This window comes from Physella acuta, unplaced genomic scaffold (genome assembly GCF_028476545.2).
Source record: "Physella acuta isolate Inbredline_101_S28 unplaced genomic scaffold, ASM2847654v3 ptg000350l, whole genome shotgun sequence".
Taxonomy (NCBI): domain Eukaryota; kingdom Metazoa; phylum Mollusca; class Gastropoda; family Physidae; genus Physella; species Physella acuta.
This window is the reverse complement of record NW_026731869.1, coordinates 237,384-253,996: the sequence shown is the minus strand read 5'-3', so window position 1 is coordinate 253,996 and position 16,613 is coordinate 237,384. Positions and strand designations below refer to the sequence as shown.

Genomic DNA, 16,613 nt, shown 5'->3' with positions numbered 1-16,613 from the left:
TGTTTAAATCTTTAGAGTATGTCGTTCGATAAATAACCACGTACAAATAATACCTAGATACTTTGTAAAATATTTTTGTTATCAACCTTTTTTTCAGAGCTCGGAGTATTTCCAACCAGTAAGTAACCTTTGGATGAATTATTAAAACTTATGTTAATCATCACTATCATTAATTTTCTTTTTCCTCAAACGCTTACAGTTTGTCTCGTCTATTTATGCTTACATATACAACTATAATGAGAATATAAGTGATATTTACGTAATAAAGGAAAAATTAACATTATAAAACTCAGACATAATATTTTTATATTAATATATTTTCCATAGATCGAACATTCGCCACTCCTGGTAAGTCATTGTACTCTTTTGACATTTTTCTTTAGCCTTTAGTGTTATGCAAATGTATTTAACTAATATATTTTTGTCTAAATCTTTTTAGATCACATACTTAAGTCCTATGTTTATGCATTTGGATACTTTTAAATTCGTGGTGTCATAATACTTATGTTATCAAGCATTTCTATTATTATACTTAAATCATATTTGAAATTAATGGGACGGTGTGGCCTAGCAATAGAGCGCTAGACAGCTAACCCGAGTCTCAAATTTGAATCCGGTTCATTTCAGTAGATCTACCCAGTTAGGGAAAGTAAAGGCGGCTGGGCATAGTGTTAAACTATCCCATATATATATATATATGCCGAGGTCATACAAACAGGTGAACTCTACTTCACTTGTCACATGGACCTTCACATTCGAAAAGGGAGCTTGACTACTTAATATTTAGAATTAAATAGAGCTTCAACATTTCATGTGGTGATGTATTCCTAACGTTTAAACTAAGATTGTTGACACGTTTCTAACACAAACAATATGCGGCGTGTGTCCAATAGCAAAAAACTCTACAACCAAACCCGTTACTTTTAATGTTGATTGTTACAATAATATCCATTGGTTTTTATGTGATTGTCTTTTAATGTTGATTGGTACAATACTATCCATTGTATTTATGTGATTGTCTTTTAAATGTTGATTGGTACAATAATATTCATTGTTTTTTATATGATTGTCTTCTAACCTGACTGCGACAGAATGTAAGACAGGCTTTGAGAAGTGTCTTGAGACTTACCTTGATGCCGTGATAAAGTATGACGTGGAACCACGCAACGACACGTTGTCTTGCCAGTAAGTTCTAGAAGTAAACTTTAGTCTTATGTGACGCTGTGGTCAAGCGGTAGAGCGTATGATTGATTACTAGAATATCTCGAGTTCGTTTCAAGGGATCGATCTATAAGTCCACCCTGCTTAGATTAATGCCAGAGCTAAATAGAAGATAATATATATCCCGTTGACATGCAGCTACTGTAACAATTTATGTAAATGTGTTGATATATCTTTCATGTGATTTGAGTAATATCTTTATGACTTATCCAACAGAAACATCGACACGTTTGCTGGATGTCTGGTCAAGTTGGACACCTGTGGGTCGGGCAGAAGTGAGGTAAGGGGACATGAACGTTTAGAGCCATCTATCATAGATATTTATAGAAACCTGTGGGGGGTGGCAGAAGTGAGGTAAGGGGCATGAACGTATAGAGCCATTTCATAGAGATATTTATAGAAACGTGAGGTAAAGGCTGCAGAAGTGACGTCTGTTATATATATATATATATATATATATATATATATATATATATATATATATATATATATATATATATATATATATATATATATATATATATATATATATATATATATATATATATATATATATATATATATATATATATATATATATAAACCTGTGGGGGGGGCGAAGTGAGGTAAGGGACATGAACGTTTACATCTCCAAAGAGATATTTATAGAAACCTGTGGGTGGGGGGCAAAAGTAAGGTAAGGGACATGAACGTTTAGATCTCCAAAGAGATATTTATAGAAACCTGTGGGGGGGGGGGTCAGAAGTGAGGTAAGGGGACATGAAAGTTTAGATCTCCAAGTTAGAGATATTTATAGAAACCTGTTGGGGGGGGGGTGGGGTATGGGGGACGAACGTTTAGAGCCATCTATCATAGATATTTATAGAAACCCGTGGGGGGAGGAAGTGAGGTTTGTTGTTTTAGTATTACCCAAAATAGAACGTCCGTGTTAAAATAAAACGTAGGTGGACGTGGTGTGCTAATATTAGGGAAAAATTATCTGGCATGAGTAAAATGAGCGTTCTAGTTGAATAAAGCAATGTCTTCAGAGAAACTGACAACCGAGTTTATGTAAAATCAAAGGCGGAAGAAATATTTTAAATGGGATATGTCCCTAGAGTAAAGCTCTGATTCATATCAAATACAAACTTAAACTTGTTTTGCTCTGTTTTAAAACGTATTATATGAGGCATTATTTATATCATACCTATTGATACCATATTTCTATATTTTCCTGTAGGTTGAGAAATTTGTCAGCAGTGAAAAGTTAAGATTAAAGCTGGCCAACTGCGGTAAGTTTAGGTTTAATTCATACGGCTGTAGCCTACCTTCTGTAATAAACGACACTATGGATCATTATCGCACAACTTCAGTAAATGCTATATATACAATTTTATTGTGCTCATTTTGTAATGGTTGTGTACATGCATTACAATTTTCATTCCAAACGGCTGATTTCTATAACACTTTCATATGGTATAATATTAGGATTTTCTGTCTATTGTTTATTTAATTATTTTTTTTTGTTATTAATCATTCATGTAATCAGATCCATTGCTAATTAGTGTAATTTTTAAACTGGTAATGGATTTCCATTCAAATGCCGAGAACACATAAACAGGTTAAGTCTACTTAACATGCCCGATGAACCATCAGTTTTGGAAAGGAACATTTAGTTTTTTTTTTTTCAATGTGTTCATATTGTTGTCCATAGAATTTTTTTTTCTTCTATTGTTTCCAGAGACACCATCATTGAACGCAGCCTACAGTTTGTCTTCTAGTACGTACGCCTTAGGGTTGCTGATTGTCCTAGTCTCCCTGCTAACCCGGCTATAGTACAGCCCGTCATTGATCTTGTCCATTATATTTTTACTTAAGTTTTGTTATCTTGAGTAGATTACACATTTTTTTCTAAATGTTTAAATGAAACGTTTTTTTTAAAAAAGCCCTATCAATTTTATAATACGAAATATTACCTAATTCTGTTAACTAACATTTTAAAAAAACAAAAATTCATTTTTTATATGAATTAGTGAGATCCTAATTTTTATTTTTAAAGAAGTAGAACATTATATTTTGAGACTTTTGTTACTTTGAAAGATAGTTTAAGATATTTAGCGTACCTGTATATATAGTTTAATGTTTTATTTTTTTTTGTCATATTTTTTTATATATTTTATTTGTATATTACAAGTTAAATTGTATTTAAGTAGGCCTATATCGACCTAAATCAGCAGCTATTAATTTGGATAAACTTAAAATGTGAACCTTTGGTTAAAGGAAATGACGTATAAACCATCATATCATTGACATTGTACAAAATTCAGGTTAAAAAAGAATTTTGAGTATGATATGCTAATTTAGAACACTAATTAAAATACTATAAGTATCAGAAACGCAAATATAAGTTCACCAGAATACTTTTTTAAAATTATCTCTTTAAATTTATTTTTTATATGTAAAAATGTTTCACTAAATTACATTTGTGTTTATTTTGCATCGTCTGAATTAATGTAACCTATATAATTAAAATTGCATTTGATATGTATAATATTTAATGTGTTATAATTTACTCCTGTTGGTTTTCCGCATCCTACTTTCTTAAGCAGGCGACTAAACAGATACAATGTCGAGAAATGATTCGTTATTTTAAATAATATTAATTTAAGTAATATAAATCTAAATACTATTAATTTTAGTAATATAAATTTAAATAATATTAATTTTAGTAATATAAATTTAAATAATATTAATTTTAGTAATATAAATTTAAATAATATTAATTTTAGTAATATAAATTTAAATAATATTAATTTTAGTAACAAAAGTAAGTGACCCAAAGACTAAAAAAAATAATTGATGGTTTTATTTTTTGTTAGTTTAGGTCATTATTTCTGAGGTTATGCTTTTTGGATATAAAAGAGATTGTTTGATGTTTATCATTTTTGCAAATGTTTAAAAGTGTTTTTTTAACCAAAATCTGCTCTGTTCTTACGTATTTTTGGCTTCCGGAAATAACATTCTATGAATTGTACAACAACAAGAAAATACAATCTAAAATATTTTTGTAAAAACAAAAATATCCATTATAATAAACGGCTAATTTTTCTTTAGTTCATTTGCTAGATTCAGAAAACCATTTAAGTAATACAAAATTATCCCAAAGTGATATTGTCTAAATTCAAGGTAGTTGGCAAAATAAAAATAAAATATTTCAAAAAAATTACTAAACATCATTACGCATTTCGATGTTATTTTATACCTTTCTAAAATTATTTTATAGTTGCTTTTATTTATTTTTAAAACAACGATGACTGCTACCATTCCTCAGTAATACACCTTTAATCAAAGACGAGGGCCTGTACTAATTATCAGCCAACGATGACTGCCAATAATACACCTTTAATCAAAGCTTATTGCCTGTAATTATTTATCAACTAACGATGACTGCAAATAATACACCTTTAATCAAAGACTAATTCCTCAACCAACGATGATGCCAGCATCAGCTATTGCCACCGTCACCCTAGACGGGATGAGGACGCTGTCGATGATGTGTACCACACCGTTGATGGAGCTGATGTCCTTCTCCTGGATTTTGGCGTTGTTGACGAAAAAGTTGCCACCTACACACAAATAAGGAAAATGTAACATAAGTTTGAATAAAGAAAAAGGGTATGTAATTTCTGGAATCAACTTTTCTGAAACAAGATTTGACGACACCGGTTTACTTATCGGTACAAGATTTGCGACAAGATTTTGGACAAAAATTTACTGGCACATATTTAGGCTATAGGTGAATGAAAGTGTCCTGTCACGATTTGACCATCGCTGGACTAAAATGTTCTGCTTACAAACTTAATTTTAAGCTATAGGTCAACCATCGCTAGACTAAAATTTACCATAAATACATTTGGCTACATCTTGGGTAGATTAGTCTGGCCAAGGATGATGCCTTTATCGCACTCCTATGTGCAGCATACCTATATTTAATTATCTAGGTTGCTTCTGACTTTTAGTTTAATGTTATGAAGTGAAAGCATTCCTTCAAAAAATAAAAGGTGGAATTTAAATGAGTTCCAGAACACATTTTTGTTCAAGTGCTCTAATTATACTGTCCAATCGAGTGGATACAAGTTGTATCACGTGACGATGTCTTGAACAAAAGTGTCTCAACTTACTCGCGTCCTCTAGGATCATCAGAGTGTCGTGGTGCTGGTCAGCTGAGTTGACGGTTATGGAGTGCAGCATGCCGGCACTGTACATGGTGTAGGTCTTGACCAAGTGGTACCTCAGTACGTCTGGGGGGGGGGGGGGTTACACATTATTTTACAATTTTAATGAGAGCGCGTGGTTAGACAATTTTCAATAGATCTTATATTGAAACGAAATGATCATCATGGATAATTGGAAATTTGGGTTAAACATCAAATTAACACTGATAATTGGAGTTTGTGTTACCACTAACTAATAGTCTGGAGTCTGGGGATGGACTGGCGTACCCAAGAGGCCCGGGAAATTATTAAAAAATCGACCAAAAACCCCAGATTGAAATTTTCATTGTGATTTTTTTTTTACAATCAAAGCCTGAATTCTACACCTTGGTACAACAATTTAAAAAAAAATCTAATAGGACTATTACATCAACGTTTCTGGGAGCCCAAAGGGATATTTTTCTGGGAGTTCACCGGGATATTTTCCAAAGGGCCCACCTTGCTTTTTCCCATTAGACCAGAGAAAATATTTATCAGGGTTAAATAAACCTCATGATGCCATAAACTAGTGATATAAGTTTGTGTCACCTCAATTGTAAACAGATGGGATATGCCACAATTATTCTAAATGATTGTTTTATATCACCCTGTAGGGATAGGTGGGTCTTATGAGTAACTTGATTGGAACAGGACATGGTGTATCAAAAAATAGCTATCTAATAGAACTTGTTACAACTAAGCTATGATTGAATGTGATTTCAAGTCTGGGTTTCTATGATGGTCTTGATAAAGAATGTTTGAGCTTTTTATAATTTAGTAACATATTTTTCTATTAATTTATTTTTTACTTTTAATCTATTTTACTTATTATCTTCAATTTCTAATTTCATATTTACTAAAATAATAATGTTACATTTATGATAGTGAAATGTATAAAACCTCGACATGGGGTTGCTTGATATTGATTTAAAGACGCGAAACTTAAGGATAGGTGACCTCGTGTAGATGACGAAAATTTAGGATAGGTAAACCCACGTAGATAAAGAAACGTAAGGATAGGTGAACTCATGTAAATGACGAAACTTAAGGATAGGTGAACTCATGTAAATGACGAAACTTAAGGATAGGTGAACCCATGTAGATGACACACTGAAGTGATGAGTTGAGAGCAAGGTGACATTACCTGCTAGAGCCGCTGTATGTGTGCTCAGGTAATCCATGACCTGTGGGCTCAGTTTGGCGAAGGCGTCGTTGTTGGGTACAAAAAAGGTGGTCGAGTGATCCGCTGGGGATTGTAAAAAAGGTGTTCCAAGTTTTTTTAATTCAAACAGCTGAGTAAAGGGGGGGGGGGGGGTACAGGTTAGCTACAAAACACAGGTCTTTAGTATTTAAGCAATAAAGTAAAATAAATGTATAATACTCGTAGTCTAGGGCAGCACCCCAAGTCTCTTTATGGTGTACATTATGTAGGATTTACCACTCGAATTTTTCGCGTCCCATCACAACAGTGTGATATCTGATAAGTTGATAGCTTATAGGAAAACACTAGTACAGCAAATACAACATGTATATAAAATGTTGACTAGTTTTACTGAAAATATTGTTATTCAAAATACCTACGATAAATCAGGAGATGTTTGTAAGTAGAGTTTAGTCAACATTGCCAGATATGCTCAAAACGTAATACTAATGCTAAAGCTAATCAATACATTTCCAATGACAAGCTGCCTGTTGGTAGAATAACTGGATACGTACTAGTAAACTGGTGAGTCAGATTAGCCTTGGTGATCAAACTTTCAAAGGTTGAAATGTCTTGTCTTGTTCTGCCAATGTCAAGGATGTTCCCGACCGGTGGGGTCATGAGACCGTCAATCCCATGGATATACCCGTGGTAAACCCGGATGTTTTTGATGGTCACATTAACACCCTCAGCAGTCACCGTCTGCATCACACAATCAAAGTATAAACAATTTTTATAATTAACCGAATATATATATATATATATATATATATATATATATATATATATATATATATATATATATATATATATATATGTAACGAGACTATTTGCCTGTAGTGCCAAATGTTAACGAGTTCTGCTCGACAACGCCAAATGTTACCGAGTCTAACCACTCATTCTTCACAACATCGACCACAGTATAGATACTCGAAGATGCAGGTTCGCTATTGATCCTTTTATTACATGAATCAAAGAAATGCTTCACAATAATATAATGAATCAAAAGGAATGCTTCACAATAATAGTCTGAATCAACTGACCCCCAACAGTCCTCACTAGTCTTCACATAACTGAATGCACATGTCTATCGTCCTTCTTAACACAATACGGCTAACCCGTTCAATAACCAACTTGATACTGCCACACTGACTGACTGATCGAGAGAGAGAGCCACACCGACCGCGAGCTCAGCCGTCGCCTTCCTATATATCCCCTTCGTATTCGTAATCGTATTCGGTTCTATCATAATCGTAATCGTAATCGATTCTAATCGTTGCATCAGAATGTTAATTACGCCGCTTCTGTCGTACAGTCCGATTTAATAAGCCATCTGCATCCTGTCACATCAAAGTTGACAAACCGTATTGCGTTCTTATCGTATCGCTTCCCAAGATACTACGCCTTGGCTTTCTGATCGTTATCAGCCAACACCTGCGTTATTACATCAGTCGTGTCAAAGTTGACAGCGCTGTACTGCGTTCTTCTGTCTCTGGTAACTTCCCCTAGTTACATCCACCCCTGCCTTTTTTTGTGTGTTATGAACCACAAACAACGCTTGGCAGGTGCAGTCCTTCAAAGTCAATCGCACCACCGTAAAAAAAATGTATTGTTCCACTCACTGTCAATGTCGTCCCATTCGTATAAGATTGACAGTTATCCCTATTTCACATATCAAATGTGTCTACATCATCTTCCTCAGACACAAAACAGTTCTAGAATTCACATCCACCTTTTTTCGTTTGGTGCCTTCACCAGTTCACTTGTATGACTTTTTGAACAGTCTGTTCTCATACCAGCGCGACCATGAAAGAATTGATGGTTGCTGACAAAAAATTTCGTATTCTTTCTGTTTCTCAAACTTCTCCGCGGACCACTTATCTGATGGTCTACTGTCTCTCTGCTTCTGGGAGGAACGGGATCCTCTTCGTTGCCGTTATCCTCCACTTGTGTATCGCTGTTGTTCTGTTGATGGTGACATGGTTCCGGGATGGGTATGTGAATTTCCGTTATAGTTTCCGGTTCCCTAATTGTCTTGGGTTTCCTTGTGTGTAACTGCTCTTCTTGACTATGACAGTATTTCTTTAATTGAGCAATATTCGCCCACCGATCCGGTTTGGTGTGATCGATGGGTCTTATCTTAAAGGGGCCACCTGCTACTTTAGGCATCTCCACGACTTGCCATATCTCCTGTCCCCAGAGGTCGTGGATTTTGTTTCTGCCTAACGGGTGGCTACGCAGTAATACTCTGTCGTTCAGTTTGAGTGGCGGGTCCTTTGTCTGTACCGGCGGTTCCCCTCGCCGTGCTTCATGTTCTAGTCTTTCCTGTACTACCCTGTACATTTCTCTAATTCGTCTCATATGTTCATTCACATATTCTAGTGCGGTGTATGAGCCAGTCATACTCTCCTTTTTTCCTAGGAACAAGTCAAGAGGGAGTCGAGCCTCCCGTCCGAACAGCAACATGTGTGGCGAAAAGCCGGTTGTGGCATGGGGGGTGCAGTTGTATAGATATACCAACTCCGGGAGAAAATCAGGCCAACGTTTTTTCTGTTCAGGTTCTAGAGTACGCAGCAAATCATGCATGCTGCGGTTGAACCGCTCGCACTGTCCGTTTCCTTTCGGATTAAATGTGGTTGTTCTAGATTTGTTGATCCCGTAGTGGCTGCACAGTTGGTTAATTACTTCTGACTCAAAGGCCCTTCCTTGGTCAGAGTGTAATTGTCTTGGTATGCCATATTTGATGAACCAATGTTCTATTAAGACCTTTGCCACTGTTTTGGCAGTCTGATCTCGTGTGGGCACCGCCACAGTCCATTTGGTGAATACATCAGTCATTACCAACACATGTTCCGTCCCATCCGATGATTGCTCCAACGACGTAAAATCCATAGCCACAATCTCTAGTGGTTTTGTCGCTAGTAGGTGTCCTGATGGCTGTCTCATTTTGACAACTGGCATTTTCGCATGCTGACACCTCACACAAGCCTCACAATGGCGTTTGACCTCCATTTCCATATTGGGCCAGTAACACCTCCGTCGTAATATTTTGTGCGTCCTGTCCTGACCCTGGTGTCCTGCCCTGTCATGTGCCAACCTTAGCACTTCTTCTCGTAATTGTCCAGGCACCACCACCTGGTGTATTGTCCCATCAATTTGGTCATGAATTCTCCGCATGAGAACACCATCCTTTATACTGAGACGGTCCCACTGACTCAGTATTTTCTTTGTTTCTCGACCAAATTGTTCTCTTTCCCTTCTTCCTGGGAATTTTTGTTCCTGGACGTGTTTCAACAGCGGCTGTAAGCCACTATCCGTTCTCTGGGCATCTCTTATCTCTTTGTGATTAAGGCAATTAAAATCACTAATGTCCATATGTCCGGGCTCTGTGGATATGTGCTCCACCCCGGTCTGTCCGTTTTGCATCACTTGCACCCCGTGAGGGATATCTGTTGACGCTCTGACCCCACATATTCCTGTCAGCGTTTCTTCCTCATCGCCCGGTCTCTCGTAAGGATTCCTTGATAAGGCGTCCGCATTGCCATTGGACCGCCCCGGGCGATACTTTATCTCCAGGTCAAAGAGTGCCAATTCTGCTGCCCATCGCTGTTCGATGGATCCCAACTTTGCTGTCTTTAGGTGACTCAAGGGGTTATTGTCAGTGTATACCACACATTTAGCACCTAATAGATAGTCCCTGAATTTTTCAGTCACAGCCCATTTTAATGTCAAAAGTTCTAGTTTCATGGCGCTGTAATTTGTCATGTTCTTCTCTGATTCCTTCAGAGCTCGACTGGCATACGCAATAACCCTGAAACCTTGCTTTTGTTGTTGTGATAGCACAGCTCCCAGACCTTTAGAGCTGGCGTCAATTTCTAGCCGAAATGGTTTGTCAAAGTCTGCGTATCCTAATATCGGCGTCTCTGTCAAAGCCTTTTTCAAGAGCTTAAACGAGTTCAGGCATTCATCAGTCCATAATTCACCTATCAGTTGTGTTTTACCCTTCTTTTTCTCCTTACTGTGTTTCTTTGTCATTTTGTTTACCAAGTCATGCAACGGTGCGGCAATTTTTGCAAAACCAGGTACAAATTTTCTATAATAGGAAGCAAAGCCCAAGAATGATCTGACCTCTACCGTGGTTGTTGGATGTTTCCATTCTTTAACAGCTGCAATTTTATCTGGGTCAGTGGCGATGCCATCCGACGAAATCACATAACCCAAAAAACGTACCGATTTCAGACCGAAGCCGCATTTGTCTGGGTTCAGCTTTACTCCTATCTCCCTAAGACGGAGAAACACTTGTTCTAATCTTTTTAGATGGTCCTCCCACGTTTTTGAGTAAACTAGTATATCATCCAAGTACACCAACATTATTTGAAATAGAAAGTCACTCATAGCACTCTGCATTACTCGCTGGAATGTAGCAGGCGCATTAGTTAGACCAAACGGCATACGGGTCCACTCGTACAGTCCCAGTGGAGAAATAAATGCAGTCTTATGTTGATCGTTGGGGTGCATGGCCACTTGGTGGTAGCCGCTAGCCAAATCCAAGGTAGAAAAAAATCTTGCTCCCCCCAACGCATCAAGACATTCATCAATACGAGGCAAGGGGAATGCATCCCTTCTTGTGATATTGTTCAATTTCCGGTAATCACAACACAGTCTTATCTCCCCTGACTTCTTTTTTACCACTACTATCGGTGCCGCATACGGGCTCGTGCTGGTTGTAATAATTCCCTTTTTTAGTAGATCGTTCAGGTGTGCTTTCACCGCCGAGTAGTGACTTGGTGGTAATCTTCGATAAGGTTGCGCCACAGGCCTGTCCTGTAGTAAGGGTATCTGGTGTTTTATTACTTCCGTGTAACCCAAATCACCCTCGTACGAGGCAAATATATCCCTGTACTTATTCAGCAATTCATTTAGTTTTGGGTCCTCAGTTTCCGGGAATGTATATGATCGGCCATCCTCTTTCTTCACCTCGGCCGTCACATTGACCGACCTAATTGTTACTTCATTACTGCTGGTATTGCTCAGTTCGATGCACTGTGCCGACCTTAGTACCTCGACGTTCTGTGGTACTCCTACCAGAGTATTAGGCGGTATAAAAATTTCCTCATCCAAAACATTTGCCACTAATCCTTGAACTAGTCCATTTTCCGCTGATGTGTATGTCCGCAGTAACACGACGCCTGCCCTCAGTGCGGCGCCACATGGTTCTATCATCACATCACCATTCACGCTTCTATCACCAATTTGTAATGTGATTGCCTTGACCGTGTTTGCCGGGACTGATATCCTTCCTCTGGTCTTGGCAAACCTGGCCAACTTGGATCCCCGACCTGGTGTGGTCGATCCGACAATATTTGTAAGAAATTCTGGCAACTGGCCAAGAATATTCATGCCCAACAGGCAAGGTATATTTGACACATTTGTCTCTAGGTTGTGTTTCGTAACGAACACCCCAACCTGCTTCAACCTATGTCCCGCCACCACGACATCCGCCAGAAAATAACCACAGTATGGAATGGTTAGTCCATTAGCTGCCGTCAGGCGCATGCATGTGTCAGACCTCAACCTATGGTCTTTTCCTTTCATCCATTTGGTGTAAAAATTTTCCGTAATTGTCGTCACCTGGGAGCCTGTATCCACAATTGCCTTCACCGCGATGTCCCCAATCGTAATCACCATTTCGGGACAGACTCCCATCATTTTGTTTCTTGGGCCATAACCTCGCCCCTCTGTAGCCTGGCCCTGCCTTACAGAGGACGACCGTTTCCCTGACAGTACCGTGCCATATGTCCGGGCTGTGAACAGGACAAGCAAATTGGTCGACCGTCAGCCGTCCACCGGAGCGATGGACCGGCGGGTCGCGGCCGTCCAACCTGTCTCTGTTTTGTCCCGTTCTTTTCCTGATTCTCAGCTGTTGACCTGCTTTCTAACCTCTCCAATCGTTGGTCAACCTTATCCAGGTGGGCCAACAGTTGAGCCATCATGGTTTCCACTGTGCCGGTCCCTGTGGGTGGGGATGGTTTATGTTCCGGCACAGAGACTTTGTCCACCGAACAGTTCGATTAGTCCTCATCCTCGGACCTGCGGATCGCTGAGTTCCTGACCTGAAGGAAGGTCAACTGCGGGTCTTTGTGGACCTCCTCTTTCAACTCTCTCCTTAAGATCGGGGTTGCTAGCCCCTCGATGAAATGGTCCCTCAGTAGGCGTACATCAATGTCAGGTGTTTTGCCCTTTACCGAATCAAAGGCCCTGTTCATACGGTGTGAATACTCCATCACACTCTCCGCCATTCTCTGCTTTAAGCCTACGAACCCCGATAGCAGTTGCGATCCCGACCGTCTCTCCCCAAAGGTCTCCATGATTAGATCCAGCACCTTATCTGGATCTGATTGGATGGTTTTATCGTGGCATTTGACCTCTGCCCTAACCGTCTCTCCTATTCTGCCCATCAGCAGTCTTAATCTTTCCTCTGGTGACATGTGTCTCGAGGCCCAGGCCGCTTTGACCTCTTCACTGAACCTGTTGGTTAAAGCTGGATCACCGTCCCCGTAAAATTTGTTAATGTGGGACTCTCTGGGCAGGACCACAATATGGGTCTGCTTCTCGTCCAGAGTAGACATTTTATTCCTTGAGTAAAAAAAAGAGTTCTTTCTTACCGTGTGTGTATGAAAAATTTTCCTCGTTCCTCAATTTTCACTGTTCCTGAATGTCCGAATTCACACACACACGAAACACAGTTATGAACAAGGTTGACTATGGGTGCCTCAAGCGGCAAGTCTCGTTGAATTCATCCTGTCCGCAGCGCCAAATGTAACGAGACTATTTGCCTGTAGTGCCAAATGTTAACGAGTTCTGCTCGACAACGCCAAATGTTACCGAGTCTAACCACTCATTCTTCACAACATCGACCACAGTATAGATACTCGAAGATGCAGGTTCGCTATTGATCCTTTTATTACATGAATCAAAGAAATGCTTCACAATAATATAATGAATCAAAAGGAATGCTTCACAATAATAGTCTGAATCAACTGACCCCCAACAGTCCTCACTAGTCTTCACATAACTGAATGCACATGTCTATCGTCCTTTTTAACACAATACGGCTAACCCGTTCAATAACCAACTTGATACTGCCACACTGACTGACTGATCGAGAGAGAGAGCCACACCGACCGCGAGCTCAGCCGTCGCCTTCCTATATATCCCCTTCGTATTCGTAATCGTATTCGGTTCTATCATAATCGTAATCGTAATCGATTCTAATCGTTGCATCAGAATGTTAATTACGCCGCTTCTGTCGTACAGTCCGATTTAATAAGCCATCTGCATCCTGTCACATCAAAGTTGACAAACCGTATTGCGTTCTTATCGTATCGCTTCCCAAGATACTACGCCTTGGCTTTCTGATCGTTATCAGCCAACACCTGCGTTATTACATCAGTCGTGTCAAAGTTGACAGCGCTGTACTGCGTTCTTCTGTCTCTGGTAACTTCCCCTAGTTACATATATATATATATATATATATATATATATATATATATATATATATATATATATATATATAACATGGAAATATGGAAATATAATTCTTATTTGATGTTTTCAGACATAATAGTACTTGGAGTGTACCCCTCCCCCCTAAACTTCCCCTCACTTACATGTAAGAGTGTGTAATTGTTGACCCTAATTGGCAGCCCGCTGCTGGAGTTGATGATCCTGTCCTGCTGGGCAGCTTGCTGAATGTGGTAGCTGGTGTTGAGTGCCACGTGATACCCGATGACGGACTCCAGCCTGCTGTTGTCGGCTTTCAGGCTGTCCACGGTGCCGGCCGGCATCCTGGCAAAGGCGGCGTCAGTCGGAGCAAAGATAGTCGAGTGGTTTGCTTTAACAGATTCATTAAATAGTTTGATATGATGATGTAATATGTACAATCAAATTATTTTAAACCTATGAAACAAAAAAGCTTGCTTTAACAAATTTTAAAAAAAATAGTTTAAAATGATGCAATTATTTGTACGATCACATGATTTTAAAACAAAAAGAGATAAAAAAAATAACGTCTAAATTAAAAAATATTTCTTTCTTCACTATTTGAGTTTTTTAGCGCCAGCAGCTGTTATTGCTTGAAATCAGTTTTGAAGCATTTAAAACTAGGTTCAAATTCATTATCTATTCAATTCGTGCCCAAGACACATGAGGCAGATGAAGTAGATTTCATCTGTAACAGTGGCCTCGGCATAAGGATAGTGTGGGTAGCACTAAATCACACCGTCTTTATTTTCCCTTATATGAGTTAGGTACCCATCATAACTGGGGGACTTAGTGACGATCTACTGACTTTGAACACGGATTCAAACTCAAGACTTTGGCTAGGCCACCCCGTCCCCTTAACATAAGTTATAACAGCGAACATTATTTACAGCAGCCCTGTCAATAGCCTAGGAGAAATTACAGTCTACATTCCAAAATCTAATAGTCATAAGTTTTGAATGAACAGCCTATTATCTTTTAACCAAGCATGCTGGTTTGCTACTTTAAAAGATTTGTAATACTTTTGTGTTGAGGTTTTAAAACTTCCCTGGTGCATCGGTGAATGTACAGTCAAAACCAACAATCAGCCAAATAAATAACAAAGACTAGCTTTTAAATATATTGAGAATTAAATAAATGTATTCAGTTGTTTTCTGTCGTTTCATGATGTCCAATGTTTTTTTTTTAAAAGAGTTCAAAATGTCGACTCAATAATTGTGTAGATTGACAAGGTGCTCAAAGTGTTATATGTTATATCAAACGTTTTAACATTTGATTACATGACAAGACATACACGGGCTAAATATCTTGAGAAATTTATCTTTGAACATTTAATACCTGGTTTACATATTTGGTTCGTGATACATGTTTTACTAAAATATTCAGATACTTTGATCTGAGAAATCTTTTCTAAGAAATATTATTCTAGAAAATTTAGACCACACAAAACAAATGCAGTACCATTATTTTTTTTTAAAATATGCATCCTAAAGGCTTTTAATGAATTTTTTGTTGGAATTTTTTATTAAATACCTACAAGCATTAATTCTAGGCAGCATTGTAGACGCCTGAAGTAGATCTAAGAAAACGGTGAAATGTCCATTGGCTGTTAAAGCATCGACTACTCCTGGAGCTGCACAAAATTAAAAAATTATATATATATATATATATATGTATATATATATATATATATATATATATATATATATATATATATATATATATATATATATATATATATATATATATATATATATATATATATATATATATATAACCAACCTATAGATTGCATAATTTTAAATATTGAATAAAATATTGTTTGTTTGAAAGAAAACAAATTGTACAATAAAATAAGAAGTAAATTAATCCAAAAGGAAATATTTTTTTTATAAAATTAGTTTTTTATTAGACGAAACACAAAACTTACGTGGAGCGCGAGTTGTGGTAACTTGACCATCAATATGGCTGAATAAAAATCCAAACAAATAGAATGCAGCAAAATACATGTTGGTGAAATGTAAAATATACTAACTGATTTCTATAATATTGCGCACAGCATTCAAATTGAAGACCTGCAGAATAGCTTTCTTTAAAGAGCAGATAAACTTGTTCTAATCAGATATCTTTTTAAAATATTGATAAGATGGCTCAAATCAGTAGAACTCCTCATAAGGTTTAGTTCAGAACCGATTAATGTATATAGGCTTGCTTTACATGCGGCGTCAAAACGGCCAGTAACAAAACGGCCCCGTGAAAATGACCCCGACAAAAGAAACCCGTCTAATGTGCCGACGTCAAATGAACCCAGCCATATAGGATCCCGACAAATAGGCTCCCGTCATTTAGGCTACCGACAGATAAGCTTCGTTATTTAGGCTCCCCAAAAAAACCTGCTTCTGGCGTTAGAAATTTGG

General features: G+C 37.9%; 1 protein-coding gene and 1 long non-coding RNA gene across 2 annotated transcripts; one reads left to right on the top strand and one right to left on the bottom strand.

Annotated features, from left to right (window-relative positions):
- The first annotated feature begins 1,090 nt into the window (after nucleotides 1-1,090).
- On the top strand, nucleotides 1,091-3,228 carry LOC131941136 (uncharacterized). The gene is made up of 4 exons (XR_009386614.1): nucleotides 1,091-1,185; nucleotides 1,438-1,501; nucleotides 2,441-2,492; nucleotides 2,942-3,228. It is a non-coding gene; the product is annotated as an uncharacterized LOC131941136 (long non-coding RNA).
- A 1,360-nt stretch (nucleotides 3,229-4,588) lies between these two features.
- LOC131941158 (transforming growth factor-beta-induced protein ig-h3) lies at nucleotides 4,589-16,419 on the bottom strand. The gene is made up of 7 exons (XM_059300168.1): nucleotides 16,127-16,419; nucleotides 15,734-15,829; nucleotides 14,325-14,548; nucleotides 7,170-7,356; nucleotides 6,598-6,699; nucleotides 5,382-5,501; nucleotides 4,589-4,826 (listed from the first exon to the last, which is right to left on the bottom strand). Exons 1-7 carry the CDS (start codon nucleotides 16,203-16,205, stop codon nucleotides 4,684-4,686), a joined length of 951 nt encoding a protein of 316 aa, XP_059156151.1. The 5' UTR covers nucleotides 16,206-16,419; the 3' UTR covers nucleotides 4,589-4,683.
- Between the last annotated feature and the right edge of the window lie 194 nt (nucleotides 16,420-16,613).

Coding starts and splice junctions, on each gene's coding strand:
- LOC131941158 (XM_059300168.1), bottom strand. CDS start 16,205: ATGTATTTTGCTGCATTCTATTTGTTTGGATTTTTATTCAGCCATATT. Junction 7,357..14,324: donor ACAATTACACACTCTTACAT/GTAAGTGAGGGG, acceptor TGTGTGATGCAG/ACGGTGACTGCTGAGGGTGT. Junction 4,827..5,381: donor GATGATCCTAGAGGACGCGA/GTAAGTTGAGAC, acceptor ATTTGTGTGTAG/GTGGCAACTTTTTCGTCAAC.